The sequence below is a fragment of the Nomascus leucogenys genome, chromosome 24 (assembly GCF_006542625.1).
Source record: "Nomascus leucogenys isolate Asia chromosome 24, Asia_NLE_v1, whole genome shotgun sequence".
Lineage (NCBI taxonomy): Eukaryota > Metazoa > Chordata > Mammalia > Primates > Hylobatidae > Nomascus > Nomascus leucogenys.
In genome coordinates, this window is record NC_044404.1 from 23,544,011 (window position 1) to 23,560,485 (window position 16,475).

The 16,475-nt window shown below is 49.5% G+C and overlaps 1 protein-coding gene across 1 annotated transcript in view; it reads right to left on the bottom strand.

Moving 5' to 3' along the window:
- Positions 1–8,584, bottom strand: part of ASAP3 (ArfGAP with SH3 domain, ankyrin repeat and PH domain 3) — a 56,035-nt gene extending 47,451 nt beyond the window's left edge. The window contains exon 1 of the mRNA XM_003271594.4: positions 8,350–8,584. Coding sequence (XP_003271642.2) covers positions 8,350–8,478 — 129 coding nt within the window. The 5' untranslated portion in view covers positions 8,479–8,584. The remainder of the gene's footprint in view (positions 1–8,349) is intronic.
- Between the last annotated feature and the right edge of the window lie 7,891 nt (positions 8,585–16,475).

A 16,475-nucleotide genomic window follows, 5' to 3' on the forward strand; every position in this document is an offset into this window, starting at 1 on the left:
CTCAAGACCTATAAAGATACACAGATAGAATTCCTGGCCAGGGGCAAGTGGCTCATGCTTGTAACCCTAACACTTTGGGAGGGCAAGGCAAGAGGATCACTTAAGCCCAAGAGTTTGAGACCAGCCTGGGCAACACAAGGAGACCTCATCTTTACCAAAAGAAGAAACAAATTAGCAAGGATGTGGTGGCATGTGCCTGTGGAGGCAGGAGGATTGCTTAAGCCCAGGAATTCAAGGCTGTGGTAAGCTATGATTGCACCACAGCATTCCAGCCTGGGCAAAAGAAGGAGACCCTGTCTCTAAAAAACAAAAAATTCAAAAAAAAAAAAAAAAAGATTTCTTGATTTCTCCCCAAACCTGTTCCCCTGCCAGATTTCCCCTTCTCGGTATATGGCACCCTTCCATCAGAAATTTAAGGCCAGGCACAGTGGCTCACACTCGTAATCCCAGCACTTTGGGAGGCTGAGGCGGACGGATCATTTGAGGTCAGGAGTTTGAGAACAGCTGGCCAACATGGTGAAATCCCATCTCTATTAAAAATACAAAAATTAGCTGGGTGTGGTAGCGGGCGCTTGTAATCCCAGGTACTTGGGAGGCTGAAGCAGGAGAATCACTTGAACCGGGAGGTGGAGGTTGCAGTAAGCCGAGATGGTGCCACTGAACTCCGGCCTGGGCAACAGAGTGAGCCTCCATCCCAATCAAACAAAAAAAAAGAAAGAAAGAAAAAGAAAAAAAGAAATGTGGAACCCAGTCTTGAGCACTGCCCACATGTACTCCATCAACAAATCTTGACTGCTTATAAAACACTTCTACAATCTGTGCACTTCTCTCCTCCTCCACCAACCACAACCCTATCCACACCACCATCATCTCTTTCCTAAATAACAGCATGGCTTCCTTAGGTCCTCTCCTGGCCCTTCCAATCTAGTTTCCACACGGCAACTGATACGATCTTTCTAAAATATAAACTGGATTATGTTGCTTTCCTGTATATGAAATAAAACTTAAACTCACTACCAGGGCCATTAAACTTGAATATGGCCTTGCCACCACCACCCGAACTCAGCAGGTGCCACTATTCCCTTTGCCCATCTCAGTGCTTTTGCCCCTTGGGCCCCCTTTCAGGGTCACATATACTTCAGCTTCTTTACTGCCTCAGCGCCTTTGCCTAAGATGTCCCCTCCATCTGGATCACCCCCATACCATTATTCTCTATGAATGCTCCTTTTTAGTTTTTTCTTTCATTTATTTGTTATTCAACTAATATTTTCTGAAACCACACTATGGTTCTATGGTAAATACTAGGGTGAGATTAGTTTCTATTCTCATAGAAGTCAAAATCTATTGACAAATTAGATCTTAACAAAATAATATTTTGTTGGGGGGACAGAGCGTTGTTCTGTCGCCCAGGCTGGAGTACAATGGCGTGACCTGGGCTCACTGCAACCTCCACCTCCCGGGTTCAAGCTATTCTCGTGCCTCAGCCTCCCGAGTAGCTGGGATTACAGGCACGTGCCACCACACCCAGCTAATTTTTGTATTTTTAGGAGAGACAGGGTTTCACCATGTTGGCCAGGCTGGTCTCGCACTCCTGACCTCAGGTGATCCATCTGCCTTGGGGAGGCTGAGGCAGGAGAATCACTTGAACCCAGGAGACGGAGGTTGCAGTGAGCCGAGATCACGCCACTGCACTCCAGCCTGGGCAACAGAGCGAGACTTCGTCTTAAAAAAAAAAAAGAAGGTAAAACTGATGATCCTTGGTGATGAGGGGCACACGTGGAGGTGAGAGGTCACACCATTCATTGTGAAAAGAGCTCTGGAAGGGAGCCTGGGGGAAGTTAGGAGTGTGGTCAAGTATGCACTGGGACATGAGGATCTGGGCTACAGGTACAAATGTGTGAGTCACCTGGAGATGGGAGGTAACTAAGGCCACACGTGTGGACAAGATTCCCTGAAGAGATGAGGACCCGGAACAAACCTCAAAGAAGGCCTTGACGAGGAGGATGAGTCTTCGTGCCACTTAGTACAATGAGCAACTTCTGACATTTGTTCTTTCTGTTTGTTTTGTTTTGTTTTGTTTTGGAGACAGGGTCTTGCTCTATCACCTAGGCTAGCATGCAGTGGCACCATCAGGGTTCACTGCAGCCTCAACCTCCTGGGCTCAAGTGATCCTCTCACCTTGGCCTCCCAAAGTGCTGGCATTACAGGCTTAAGCCACTGCACCCGGCTGTGACTTATTTGTTTACCTGCTTACTGTCAGGTTTTGCCAGAAGACTCTGAGGTCCACAGGGCAGGGACTGCATCTCTTCAACTGAGCGATGCATCTGCCCAGTGCCTCATGCAGGGCCTGGCATGGAGCAGTCCCCCAGGCACTATGCTGGCAGGGCCAACCTCATCCATTCCTTGAGCAACATGATTGGGCGCACTGGTCCCCACTGCCCAACAAAAAGTCAGAATGCTCAACTGGCATTCAAAACTCTCCAAGTCTTGCTGCACCCCCTTAGCATTCTAATCTTTTAAATCTTTTAAACTCCTATACCTGGCTGGGCGCAGTGGCTCACGCCTGTAATCCCAACACTTTGGGAGGCAGAGGTGGGCAGATCACCTGAGGTCAGGAGTTTGAGACCAGCCTGGCGAACATGGTGAAACCCCGTCTCTACTGAAAATACAAAAATTAGCCAGGCATGGTGGCAGGCACCTGTAATCCCAGCTACTCGGGAGGCTGAGGCAGGAGAATCGCTTGAACCTGGGAGGTGAAGGTTGCAGTGAGCCCAGATCGTGCCACTGCACTCCAGCCTGGCTGACAAGAGTGAAACTCTGTCTTAAAAAAAAAAAAAAACTCCAGCCAGGTGCAGTGGCTCACGCCTGTAATGCCAGCACTTTGAGAGGACGAGGTGGGAGGATCACGAGGTCAGGAGAACGAGACCATCCTGGCTAACATGGTGAAACCCCATCTCTACTAAAAATACAAAAAATTATCCGGGTGTGGTGGTGGGCACCTGTAGTCCCAGCTACTCGGGAAGCTGAGGCAGAAGAATGGCGTGAACCTGGGAGGTGGAGCTCACAGTGAGCTGAGATTGCACCACTGCACTCTGGCCTGCACAACAGAGCGAGACTCTGTCTCAAAAAAAATTAAAAAATAAAAAATAAAAAATCTCCTATACCTGAGTTTTCTAAACGAGTTCTTCTATACCTGAGAGTATGCATAAATGATCTAAACCAGGGAGGTACAGAACAGGATGGGCACAGCACCTCTCCCTGGAACCTGGACTGTGTGAAATAAAGAGGAATCGCCATAGATACTTCTGAGGGGATTTTCCAGGCCCTGCCCCTTCTCTGAGAAGTGCCCCCTCCCACACCATAGGTCTCAATGGACATGTTTACTCTGCCTGTCACTTTCCCTCCATGACCTCTGCTGATGAAACCAGGGGTGGAGACCCAGCTACTGGAACCAGTCCAGAAGCTGGGCCGGGCTGTCAACCTCTGCCAGGAACTTGGAAGTGGGACATGAGACTGGCTCAATCTTGTGTCCGGTTACCTTTAGACACTGGCCCAGTGAGGTCACGTGATCATGGGGGCTGTGCTTTGGGGCCTGCGTGATGATGAATGAGCGAAAGCACTGATCAGATGTGCAGAGAGAAGCAGAGGCAGGAGAGAACAAGAATGACGAAGCAGCTGCCTTAGTTCCTGACAACTTCCCAGCCTCCAGTTCCAGGCCCTGGAGAGGTGTACTTTTACCTCCAGCTCTTCAGTCCCATGAGGCACCTCTAATTCTTTAAAGCCAATTTCCCTCAACCTTCTTCTCTGACGATCAAAAAACAAACAAACACATTTCCCTCCAACAGAAACAAGCTTGACAGGGTTTATGTTTCTTGCAAACAATCTCTAAGATTACACAATTTTAACACTAAAATACATTTTACAAAGCAAATTGTAAAATTCACAAGAATATTAAAAATTAAGAAGGAAATCCTTTATAAAACGATTCAAAAAAGCAAAAGTCACAAAGGAAAAGAAAAATGTAACTCCAAAACAATTTAAACTGTGCATTATAAGACCTGATACCAATTTAGGTAAACATTCCCCCGGCCACTCCCATTCCCCCACTGATAATATATTTTCCATGAGGACATACATTGGGAAGCATGTACATTTCCATAGCAATTACCTCTGAGGAGAATATAGGGATTGAGATAGTTGTTCATAGGCCTTTTCTGTTATGTTTTAAATTACTTATTACAAATTATGCCCCGGCCGAGCATAGCGGCTTACGCCTGTAATCCTAACATTTTTGGAGGCTGAGGTGGGCAGATCACTTGAGTCCAGGAGTTCAAGACCAGCCGGGCAACATAGTGAAACCCCAGCCCTACAAAAAATACAAAAATTAACCCAGCGCCAGTAATCCTAGCTACTCAGGTGGGAAAATCACCTGAGCCCAGGAGGTTGAGGCTGTGGTGAGCCATGATTGTGCCGCTGTACTCTAGCCTGGGTTACAGAGTGAGACCCTGTCTCAAAAAATAAAATAATAATAAATTTGCCACTTGTCCAATTAAAACTTTATTTTAAAATTTCAAAAATATATACAAAACAAGCCTTTGAAGATCTCCTATTTGTGGCAGACTGCTTCATCTGAGACCTAGTGGAGGGGGTGTGTCCACTAGCAGTTTGAGGCACACAATATAGTATGAATTCTTAGCTGTGGTCAAAATGGCTTACTTGGTTCTCAATATGCTCTCTTCCCACCAGTCTCTGAATTCACTCTCCGCTAAGTGGGGTTCATCTATCCTTCCACCTGGAAGTGTCACCTCCTCCAGGAACTCTTCCCTCATTGCACCAGTCCTTACTGCTCTCTCCCTCTCCTGCTCCACTTGCCTCTTATGGCATTGACTGTACCTTTCTCTGGGGACTCAGGACAAACTCCTGGGGTTCTTACTGATCTTCCTGTAACAGGCTACTTCTCTCTAGTCAGTCAGCAAATCAAAGTAGCATCTTTATGTCCTTAGCATCCTTTATGTCCATAGAGATGGCACAGAGAGCTGGATAGAGCCCAGGCAGAGCACAGCAGAGTCAGAGAGACCCACTATGTGACACAGGGCAGCTGCCTCCACTGCCCTAGGCCCGGTTTCACCTGTTGTTGTGAATATCAACGAGATGATGGGCATAAACGGGCCCAAGACAGGAAGAGGCTGGTTGACATAATGACTATCTTAATATACTCCCTCACATTTGCATGGTGCTTCATAATTGAACACAAAAAACTTTAACAACCCAGTAAGGTAAGCAGGGAGTGATTAACAGATCCATTTTAAGGATAAAATAACGAGGTTCAGAGAAGTTATGTAGGGAGGACAGACAGATGGACTTTAAAAGGAAAGAGAACAGGACCAGGGGTAGAACACGTGGGTAGAAATGCTAACTTTCACATTATCCAACCGCAGGAGCTTGGACAAGTCTCTTGGCCTCTCTGGACATCAGTTTCTCCAACTTATCTGAGAGAGTTTCTAGCTGGTCTCTATCTTAAAAGGGTCCCTCAGCCCTGACATTCTAGTTTCCTGTGATCTGCCCAGGGTCCTTCCCAGCAGGACTGTACAAAAGGGCTGCAAGTCCCAGGACAGGGTCCCTAGTTACTCCCAGGAAACCAGTCAGAACTGGAAGACTTGACTTGAGAATCAGTTGCATTTTGATTCAGTCAAATAGAGCTACAAGCCTGGGGGTGGGTTAGTCAAGCCCAGAACTGGGGGAAAAAATTGCAGCATCAAACTACGTGTAAACACAATGTAATCGCAAAATATAAATGCAAATGCAAAACCAAACAGGAAACCTCAGGGAAGTCTAATCCAAAGTTCAGACTCTAACTTTTTGGGCCCTGAAATGCTGAAGAGAAAAGCTGTGTTTAGGTGCCACAAGCCTTTCTGTTGTAACAACGAACCTCTACATGCACCAAACCAAAAATCTGAAGGCAAAGGAGGATGGATTTTGTCTTGCCTGAACTGGGGCAAAGCTGAGCCCTGAAGAGCCTTCTGCAGCCTCCAGACCCATTCTAAGGGCCCCTCCCCCAACACACAGTGCTTACACTTACACAGCCAGGCAAGGCCAGATGTATGGGCATAAATGGGCATTTCTGTCCGGATAAGGTTCATATTGGAGCCCCTTCTCCTGCTCTAAGATTCTAATGAACAACCTGGGGAGAAGGATGAACCATGAAATCCCTAAGAATGTGGATGGCACTGAGCTATTCTGGGTCATGAAATGTGAGGCTATGAAGACAAACCTCTGGAAGCTCTCCAAAGGATGGGCTGGACAGCACTGTTTCCCTGTGAGCCCCACAGTAAAACATAACCCACATCCACAGGCAGTGGACTCCAAGCTACTGGTTCTGCCCAAGTAAGGAAGCCAAACCTGACCGGCTGCTTCTTATTTTAATAAAACATGTACCCCTACTATGTGAAAAGTAGTAGGCTAGGCTCCGTGAGACAAATGAGACAAGGCGAGGCTCTGTGAGACAAATGAAGACAAAAGAGACCCAATCACTGTCTAAAGAGATCTGCCGATTAACCTGATGAAATCATTCCATTTATCAAGAGGCATGGGCCAGCACAGTGGCTCACGCCTATAATCCTAGCACTTTGAGAGGCCAAGGCGGATAGATTGCCTGAGCTCAGGAGTTCAACAACGGCCTGACCAATATGGTGAAACCCTGTCTCTACTAAAACTACAAATATGAGCTGGATGTGGTAGTGCATGCCTGTAATTCCAGCTGCTTGAGAATTGCTTGAACCCGGGAGGCAGAGATTGCAGTCAGCCGAGATCGCACCACTGTACTCCAGCCTGGGAGACAGAGCAAGACTGTCTCCAAAAAAAAGATACATGCTTTATACGCATTGTCTCATGTGAGGTACACATTATTACCCCCACTCCACAGATGACAGAACAGGTCACATGCCCACGTTCACCCAAATGGCAAACTGCAGAGCCAGCGTTTGAAAAAAGGTCTGCCTTGGCTGGGCGCGGTGGCTCACGCCTGTAATCCCAACACTTTGGGAGGCCGAGACGGGTGGATCATGAGGTCAGGAGATCGAGACCATCCTGGCTAACAGGGTGAAACCCCGTCTCTACTAAAAATACAAAAAAAAATTAGCCAGGCGTGGTGGCAGGCGCCTGTAGTCCCAGCTACCTGGGAGGCTGAGGCAGGAGAATGGTGTGAACCTGGGAGGCGGAGTTTGCATTGAGCCAAGATGGCGCCACTGCACTCCAGCCTGGGCAACACAGCAAGACTCCGTCTCAAAATAAAAAAAGACAGAAAAAAGGTCTGCCTTCCCCAAAGTCGATGCTCCTTCCACAATCCTCTATCACCCTTACAAAGTGATACAAACAGACTCCGAGATGGAGGGTCAGCCTGCCAAGAGAGAAGAGAAGGAGAGATTTTCTGACACTGGCGCAGGGTGTTATGAACTACTGAGCTTTGTATCTGCCACGCAGTGGGTGCCTAGTACACTTAGGGTGAAGGGTGGAAGGCTAGAGCCTTTGCTGAGGTCCAAAATGCCACCCAAATTGAGGGCATCCTTTGGATGGGGAGCTGCAAAAACACATTATTCTCCGTTGGACCAAGGCCACGGGGTGTCTGTCCTAGAATATTCCTTACAGAGGAGCTGGGGAAAGCTGAAGCAGGTTCGGAGAAGAGGAATGGAAGGAACTCCGAAGAGCATGGGAATGGGGTGGGGCAGCCTGCAAGGGGCAGCCTGCAAGGCCGAAAGAAAAGGCCTGGGACGCTTTGCTGGGAAAGACAAAGAGGAGAGGGGAGGGGAGAGGAGACGATAAACTTGCCAACAGCCCGGCCAAGGTGAACCCCGGCTCCTGGCGCCTTCCCATCCGCATTCATTCCACAAACGCGGGCCAAATCTCCGAACCAGCCGCAAGGGGGAGGGAGCCTCTCTGCAGCCGGGGGGAAGAAAGTTCAGGACTGAGGCGGGAAGCCTGCCTCTCAGGAGAGTGACTCGGGGGCACACTTGTGGGGCTCCGAAGATGAAAACGCAAACTGAGGCTGGAAGGCGCTAGGCAAACACATATGTGATGAGGCGGTCACGCGGGGCACTTGGGGTACGTCCCCCGACCTGTGGAGTTTGTCATCGAAGTGACCTCGAGGCCCCCCAAAACGGTCCCTCGGGCCTCCCCCCGCCTCGACGGTGAGGACGCAGCTGTTGGAGATGCGCTCGGTCCTCCCAGACCTAGGGAGGGGGCAGGTTTCGGGGCGCGGTGAAGGGCCGTCGCAGCTCGGGTGCGACACGCCTGTGGAGGTCAAGGCCAGGCCCGGCGCCGACCCCCGGACCCCTCCCGCCTCGGCCCCCTCACCTCCTCCCGCACCAGCGCCGCCCCCCGGTACCGGGGCATCTTGGCGGCGAAGGCGGCGGCCCCAGCCGGGGAGCTGAGGTCCTCCGCGGTGACGGCCAGGAACTCGGCGACGCTGAACTGCTCCGGCATGGCGGGCGCGAGCGTGGGGCTGCTGGAGCGGGGCGCGGGGGGCACTGAGCTGCTCCGCGCTGAGCCGGCCGGGGGCGCCGTCCCGGCCTCCGCACGCCCCGCCCCTCTGCACGCCCCGCCCCCGACCCTCCAGCCGCTCTCCGATCCTCAGCTGGGACGGCCCCGCCCCCGGCTCCTCGCCGTCCTCCACCGCCACGGTCCAGGCCCCGGCCCTGGCCCCGGTCCCCGCCCCGGCCCCGGGTCCGGTCTCCGCCCCGCGCCGCCTCAGGCCGCTTCCCCGGCCCCTCGCCGGCCCCCTCGGCCACGCCCCCAGCCCCTCACCGCCTCAGACCCCTCCCCCTGGCTCGATGCCCCGCCCCTGGCCTCAGTCGAAACTCCTCCGCCTTCCCCCATCCTTGCCCCTCCAGGGCTCTGTCCCGTTTCATCCCGCTCTGGGTCTTCCAAATCCTCCTCCCTCGCACTGCCCAGGCTGCTCCATCTCCGCGCCCAGTCTTAGAGCCCCCTGCCTCTTCCTCCCTCTTCTGCTGATTCGTTCCGAGTTCCCCATGACCTCGCCCCTTCTGCCCTACCCGCCCCCCCGCCACCCTTCCCTCCTCTCTCCCCAGTCCCGCCCAATCTCCTTGCCTCGCTCCGCCCCGAATCGCCCCACCCCTCCCTTGCTGCGTACGCCCAGCTCTTAGCCTCACTCTGCAAGCATCCGGGGACTCCCTCCTGATAACCCCCGCCGCCCCGGGGATATGTGGCTCGGGGCCCCTGGCTAGCTGTGTGACTTGGGGGAAATTACTTCTCCTCCTGGAACCTCAGCTTCTTTATCTGTACAATGGGAAGCCTGATGCCCGCTTGATTGTGATGTTGCGAAAAACCGAACACGTTCGTGTACCAGTTCCCTCTTACCAGACCGTAGATCGCACCCACGCCTTTACTCTTCCTGCTCCTGCCTTTCACCCCTTAATCTGGCTCACCATCCTTTGGGGCGGATGAGGGATGGGGTTCAGGATAGAAATCCACTTAGTTTTAGTTCTGAAGCCTGAGGTCCTCTGGGGAAAAGTTCTCCAAGTAAAAAGCTAGGAAAGCACCGCGTCAGGGAACATTGGTTTTGGAGTCAGAAGAACCTAGATTCCAATCTTGGTTACTTTGGATAAATTGCTTGCTTCTCTAAGCCTGAATTTCCCCCTCTTAAAATGGCCTCATGGTATTTTACCCCACAGGGCGGCGATTGAGAGAATCTTTTCTTTTCTCGCACAGAAAAGAAAAGAAAAAAACCCGGAAAGACATGCACTAAAATATTACTAGCTGAAGACATTATGAGTAATTTTCTTTTCTTTTGGTGAATCTGTATATCCTAACTTTTATACAATGACCATATACTACTGTGTAATAGAATTAAAAGTTGACGGGCGCGGTGGCTCATGCCTGTAATCTTAGCACTTTGGGAAGCCGAGGTTAGCAGATCGTTCAGGAGTTCAAGGCCAACCTGAGTAACATGGCGAAACCTTGTCTCTACAAAATATACAAAAATTAGCCCGGCGTGGTGGCTCTTGCCTGTAGTCCCAGCTACTTGGTGGGCTGAGGCAGGAAAATGGCTTAAACCTAGGAGGTCAAGTTTGCAGTGAGCTGAGATCCTGCTATTGCACTCCAGCCTAGGTGACAAAGTGAGACCCTGTCTCAAAAAAAAAAAAAAAAAAAAAGAAAAGAAAGAAAAAAGAATTAAAAATTGGAAAAAAATGTGTACCATATGATAGAGAAGACAACTATTCCAAGAGTTCTTTCAAGGTCAGCTTCTCCTCTTGAAACCAAATAGGCACTTTTCTTGTTATTCATTTTTAGAGACGAGGTCTCACTCTGTTGCCCAGGCTGAAGTGCAGTGCAATGATCATAGCTCAGGGCAGCCTCAAACTCCTGAGCTCAGGCACTTTTCTTGCTTGACTTCTGGGAGCATCTGACAATGTTAACCACTCCCTTCTTGAAACACCCTTTCCCCTGAATCCTAGGAGAACTATTTTCCTTGGTGGCCCTCCTCCCTCTGGCTGCTCCAAGAGCCTTTTCTGAGATGCACTTTCTCCGCAGGGATCTTAAATGCTGGAGTCGTTGGGAGCTCTCTGCTAAATCCTCTGCATGTCTCACCCTATCAGCCTTCCTGGATTTCTTTATCCAATCCCAACGGTAATGTTGATGTCTTCTGTACTAGTTTCCTGTTGCTGCTATAACAAATCACCACTAACTTCCCTCAGCCTTCCGAGTAGCTGGGATTACAGGCACATGCCACCACACCCAGCTAATTTTTGTATTTTTTAGTAGAGACGGGGTTTTGCCATGTTGGCCAGGCTGGTCTTGAACTTCTGACCTCGGGTGATCTGCCCACCTTGGCCTCCCAGAGTGCTGGGATTACAGGCATGAGCCACCGCGCCTGGCCACATTTATTCTTTTACATGTCTGGAGGTCACAAGTCTGCAATAACTTTCATTGGGCTAAAATCAAGGTATCAGTGGGGCTGTACTACCTCTGGATGCTATAAGGGAGCATCTGTTTTTTTGCTTTTGCAGCTTTGAGAGCTGTAGTTTTTGCATTCTTTGGCTTATGGCACCTTCCACCTTCAAGGGCAGCAGCATCTTCAAGCATCTTACTTGCTTTCTTCCCTGTGGTCAAATTTCACCCAGCCTCCCCACCCCCTTCTTTTTTTTTTTTTTTTTTTTTTTTTTGAGATGGAGTTTCGCTCTTGTTGCCCAGGCTGAAGTGCAATGGTGTGATCTCAACTCACCACAACCTCTGCCTCCCAGGTTCGAGTGGTTCTCCTGCCTCAGCCTCCAGAGTAGCTGGGATTACAGGCATGTACCACTATGCCCAGCTAATTTTGTATGTTTAGTAGAGATGGGGTTTCTCAATGTTGGTCAGGCTGGTCTCGAACTCCTGACCTCAGGAGATCCACCCACCTCGGCCTCCCAAAGTTCTGGGATTACAGGCATGAGCCATGGTGCCCAGCCCCCTCTTTTTTTTTTTTTGAGGCAGGGTCTCATTCTGTCACTCCAAGCAGTGGAGTGATCACAGCTCACTGAAGTCTCAACCTCCTGGGGTTTTGCAATCCTCCCACCTCAGCCTCCCGAGTAGCTGGGACTGCAGGTGCATGACACCACGCCCGGCTAATTCAACCTCTTTCTCTCTCTCTCTCTCTTTTTTTTTTTTTTTTTTTTGAGGCATGATGCCGCTCTGTCACCCAGGCTGGAGTGCAGTGGTGTGATCTCGGCTCACTGCAACCTCTACTTGCCAGGTTCAACGGATTTTTGTGCCTCAGCCTCCCGAGTAGCTGGAATTACAGGCGCATGCCACCACACCTGGCTAATTTTTTATTTTTATTTTTATTTATTTATTTATTTATTTTTGTATTTTTAGTAGAGACAGGGTTTCACTGTGTTGGCCAGACTGGTCTCGAACTCCTGACCTCAAGTGGTCCGCCCACCTGGACCTCCCAAAGTGTTCAGCCTCCCTTTTACAAGGACATTTGTAATTACATTTAGGGCCTATCCAGATAATCCAGGATAATCTCCCCATCTCAAAATCCTTAATTCAATCGCATCTGCAAAATCTCTTTTGCTATATAAGTGCCATTTACAGGTTCCATGGATTAGGACCTGGATATCTTTGGGAGCCATTACCGAGCCAATCACATCTTCCAAGGCTGTATTTCCAGCCTGTACTCTTCTCTAGTTCAAGATCTATGCATCCAGCTGCCTATGAGACCGTTTCATTTCACTGTCTCACAGACAGACACCTCAAACTCTACAGGTCCAAAACTGAACTCACCATCTCGTACGCCCACCCCTTGCACCAGATTGTTTTCTGTCCCTGTCTTGATGGAAGGCACTACCATGCACCCCCTCGGAGTCATCCTCTCCTCCCTTCTTCTACCAACCTCCCCTCAAACAAGTCTTGTCACTAGTCTCACCAGTGAGACCACCTTCTCCATCTGCAGGCCAACCCCAGTCCAGACCACCACCACCTCTCACTTCCTCGCTGGTCTCCCAGCCCCTAATCTTGCATATCTGTTCTGTTGCTCCTCTGCTTAGAACTTTCTTCAGTGCCCCCGGCATTGCTCTCTGAATAAAAGCCAAACTTCTTTTCATGGACGTCTAGCCCTGCATGGTCTTGCTGCTCCTGCCATTCACAGGCTAATCTCTCGCCTCTCTGTCCCAACTGTGACTGAGCCCCTTCACTGTTCTCCCCTCTGTCTGTAATGCTGTCCCATGTCCTTTCAGCGGGCCAACTTAGATGTCAATTCCTCCAAGAACCCTTCCTTGATGTACTTACTCTGGACTCCTACGGGACCCAGTATCCCCCACCACAGCAATTACCACTGTGGACTGTAATAATCGGTTTTCTGGTCTGGGGCTCTGGCCCACCTATGTATTTATTTATTTACTATGTACTAGTCACAGGGCCAAGGGCTATACAAGTGATAGCTCACTCAATACACAGCAACCCTATGAAGTAGGTGACGTTATGCTTCCCATCTCACTGAAATTAAAGCTCAGAGAGATTAATTTGTATAAAGTCAGAATGAACAAGTAATATAACCAGGATTCCAACCCAGGTCTGCATGACTTCAAAGCCTTCTTTGTTTTGTTTTATTGTTATTATTTTGAGACAGAGTCTCACTTTGTCACCCGGGCTGGAGTGCAGTGGCATGATCATGGCTCACTACAGTCTAAACCTCCTGGGCTCAAGGGATCCTCCCATCTCAGCCTCCCAAGTGCCTGGGACCACAGATATGTGCCACTACACTGGGCTAACTTTTAATTTTTTTTATTTTTTGAGACAGAGTCTGGCTCTGTCACCCAGGCTGGAGTGCAGTGGCACAATGTCAGCGCACTGCAAGCTCTGCCTCCCAGGTTCACGCCATTCTCCTGCCCGAGTTGCTGGGACTACAGGCGCCCGCCACCACGCCCAGCTAATTTTTTGTATTTTTAGTGGAGGCGGGGTTTCACCATGTTAGCCAGGATGGTCTCGATCTCCTGACCTCGTGATCCGCCCGCCTCGGCCTCCCAAAGTGCTGGGATTACAGGCGTGAGCCACCGCGCCTGGCCACTTTTAATTTTTATATGGAGGTCAGGGGGCAGGGGTCTCACTTTGCCCAGGCTGGTCTTGAACTCTTGAGCTCAAGCGATCCTCCCTCCTCAGCCTCCCACAGTGCTGGAATTATAGGTCTAAGCCACTGAGCCTGGCCATTCTCTCTCTCTCTCTTTTTAAGTAAAATAACTTTTTGTTTTTACTTAAATATTATGTGAACAATTCAATTACAGTGAAATTTTTTCTGAACTTCCAGGTTTAGGGTAATCTTTAAGTAATCTATAGGTGTTTGATAGTATGTCATGCCCGACTATGTTTATATTGGGTCAAAATAGAGGAGAGAAAACTGTAAGGGTTCCAAGTGTTTGATGTACCTAATGCAAATACTGTACTTTCAGTGCCATAATTTTTAAAATAGAACCTCTCAAGATAGCCTCTCCTCATTTCTGCATACAATCAATAAATAGAGTCAGGAGCAACTGCTTGAACAGTCCTCTGCTGGTACCGTTACCAGAAAGGGGTCGAGACCCCAAGAGAGGGTTCTTGGATCTTGCACAAAGTCCATAAAGTGAAAGCAAGTTTATTAGGAAAGTAAAGGAATACAGAATGGATAACCCATAGGCAAAGCAGCCCCCAGGGGCTGCTGGTTGCGCATTTTTATGGTCATTTCTTGATTATATGCGAAACGGGGTGGATTATTCATGAGTTTTCCCGGAAAGGGGTGCTCAGAACTGGGAGTTCCTCCCCTTTTTAGACCCTATAGGGTAACTTCCTGATGTTGCCATGGCATTTGTAAACTGTCATAGCACTAGTGGGAGTGTCTCTTAGCATGCTACTGTATTACAATTAGCATATAATGAGCAGTGAGGATGACCAGAGGTCACTTTGCAGCAATCTTGGTTTTGGTGGATTTTGGCTGGCTTATTTACCACAGCCAGTTTTATCAGCAACGTCTTTGTGACCTGTATCTCATCCTGTAACTTAGAATGCCCAGCTTTCTGGGAATGCAGGCCAGTAGGTCTCAGCCTTATTTTACCCAGCCCCTATTCAAGATGGAGTCACTCTAGTTTAAACACCAATGATGGTATTATTAGATTCTTGTGCTTGATTTTGGTTCACTGGCAAACTGCCATTTGCCAAGAGGAGAGTCCTCTGGGGTGAAGCAGTAGGGAGGATAAGCAATGAGCTCAGAGAGGTCCCAGGATGCTTGCTCTCTGGAGCAAGTTTTTTTCCAGATAAAATCAAACCATCAAGGGGTTGGGCACAATGGCTCATGCCTTTGGGAGGCTGAGGCATAAGGATCACTTGAGCCCAGGAGTTTCAGACCAACCTGGGCAACATAGTGAGACTTCGCTTCTACAAAAAATTTAAAAATTAGTCAGGTGTGATGGCACGTGTCTGTAGTCCTGCTACCTTCTGCTACTCGGGAGGCTGAGGTGGGAGGATTGCTTGAGCCCAGGAGTGTGAGGCTATACACAGCTTTGATCATGCCACTAGTTAGAGACAGGGTCTCGCTCTGTCACCCAGGCTGGAGCACAGTGGCATGATCATGGCTCTGTAACCTTGACCGATCCTCCTGCCTCAACCTCCAGAGTCATTGCGACTACATGTGTGTGCCACCATGCCTGGCCTTGTGATATTCTCTTAAACTCCGCCTGATCAGAATTTTGCTCCCACCAGCCACTGAACTGCTCTCATCAAGGCCACCAGTGACCCCCCCACCCGCTGAACCCAGAGGTCAATGCTCAGTCCTCATCCTGCAGCCCCTCCAGCAGCTGCCTAATGTCTCCCCGATTTCTTCACTTGGCCTCAAGACACCACACTGCTTTGATTTTCTTCCTCTCTTACTGGTGGCTCCTTCTTGAACTCCTTGGTTGGTTCCTCCTCTTCTTTCTGATTTCTCAGCACTCAGGACTCCTCTCCACTCTCCGTGCTCACTCCCTTGGGGATTCCACCCAGTCCCATGGCTTTAAATATCATCTAGATCCTGATGATTCCCAACTTGTAACTCCAGCCTGGACCCTCTCCCTTGACCTGCAGATTACTATATCCAACTGCCTCCAGACACGTCTGCCTGGAAGTCTAAGGGGCCTTCTTGAACTTAACCTATGCAAAGCTAAATTCCTGGCTTCCCTACCCAAAGCAGCTACGCACACACACATGCATACATGCACACACATGCACACACCTCTTCCTCATCTAAACTGGTGGCAACTTCCATTTTCTTCTTTTTTTTTTTTTTTGAGACAGAGTCTCGCTGTGTTGCCCAGGCTGGAGTGCAATGGCATAATCTCGGCTCACTGCAACCTCCGCCTCCCGGGTTCAAGCGATTCTCCTGCCTCAGCCTCCCGAGTAGCTGGGATTACAGGTGTGCGCCGCCATGCCCAGCTAATTTTTGTATTTTTAGTAGAGACAGAGTTTCACCATGTTGGTCATGCTGGTCTTGAACTCCTGACCTCGTGATCCGCCAACCTCGGCCTCCCAAAGTGCTAGGATTACAGGTGTGAGCCACTGCGCCCGGCCTACAACTTCCATTTTCTAGTGTTCAGGATGAACATTCTTGACTCTTCTCTTTCTGTCACACCCCGCATCATGAAATTCACTGGCTCTAGCCCTAAAATATATCTAGAACCCCACTCCTCATCATTCCACCGCTAGTGGCCTGGTCCAAGCCATCATGATCTCTTGCCTGGATCACTGCAGGAGGCTTCATTGTGCTCTCTGCTTCCACCCTGGCTGCTCTACAGCCTATTCTTTTTTTTTTTTTTTTTTTTTTTTTTTGAGAGAGGGTCTCGCTCTGTTGCCCAAGTTGGAGTGCAGTGGCACAATCTTGGCTCACTGCAACCTCCCAGCTTCAAGCAATTCTCATGCCTCATCCTCCCAAATAGCTGGAATTACAGGCATGTGCCACCATGCCCAGCTAATTTTTGTATTTT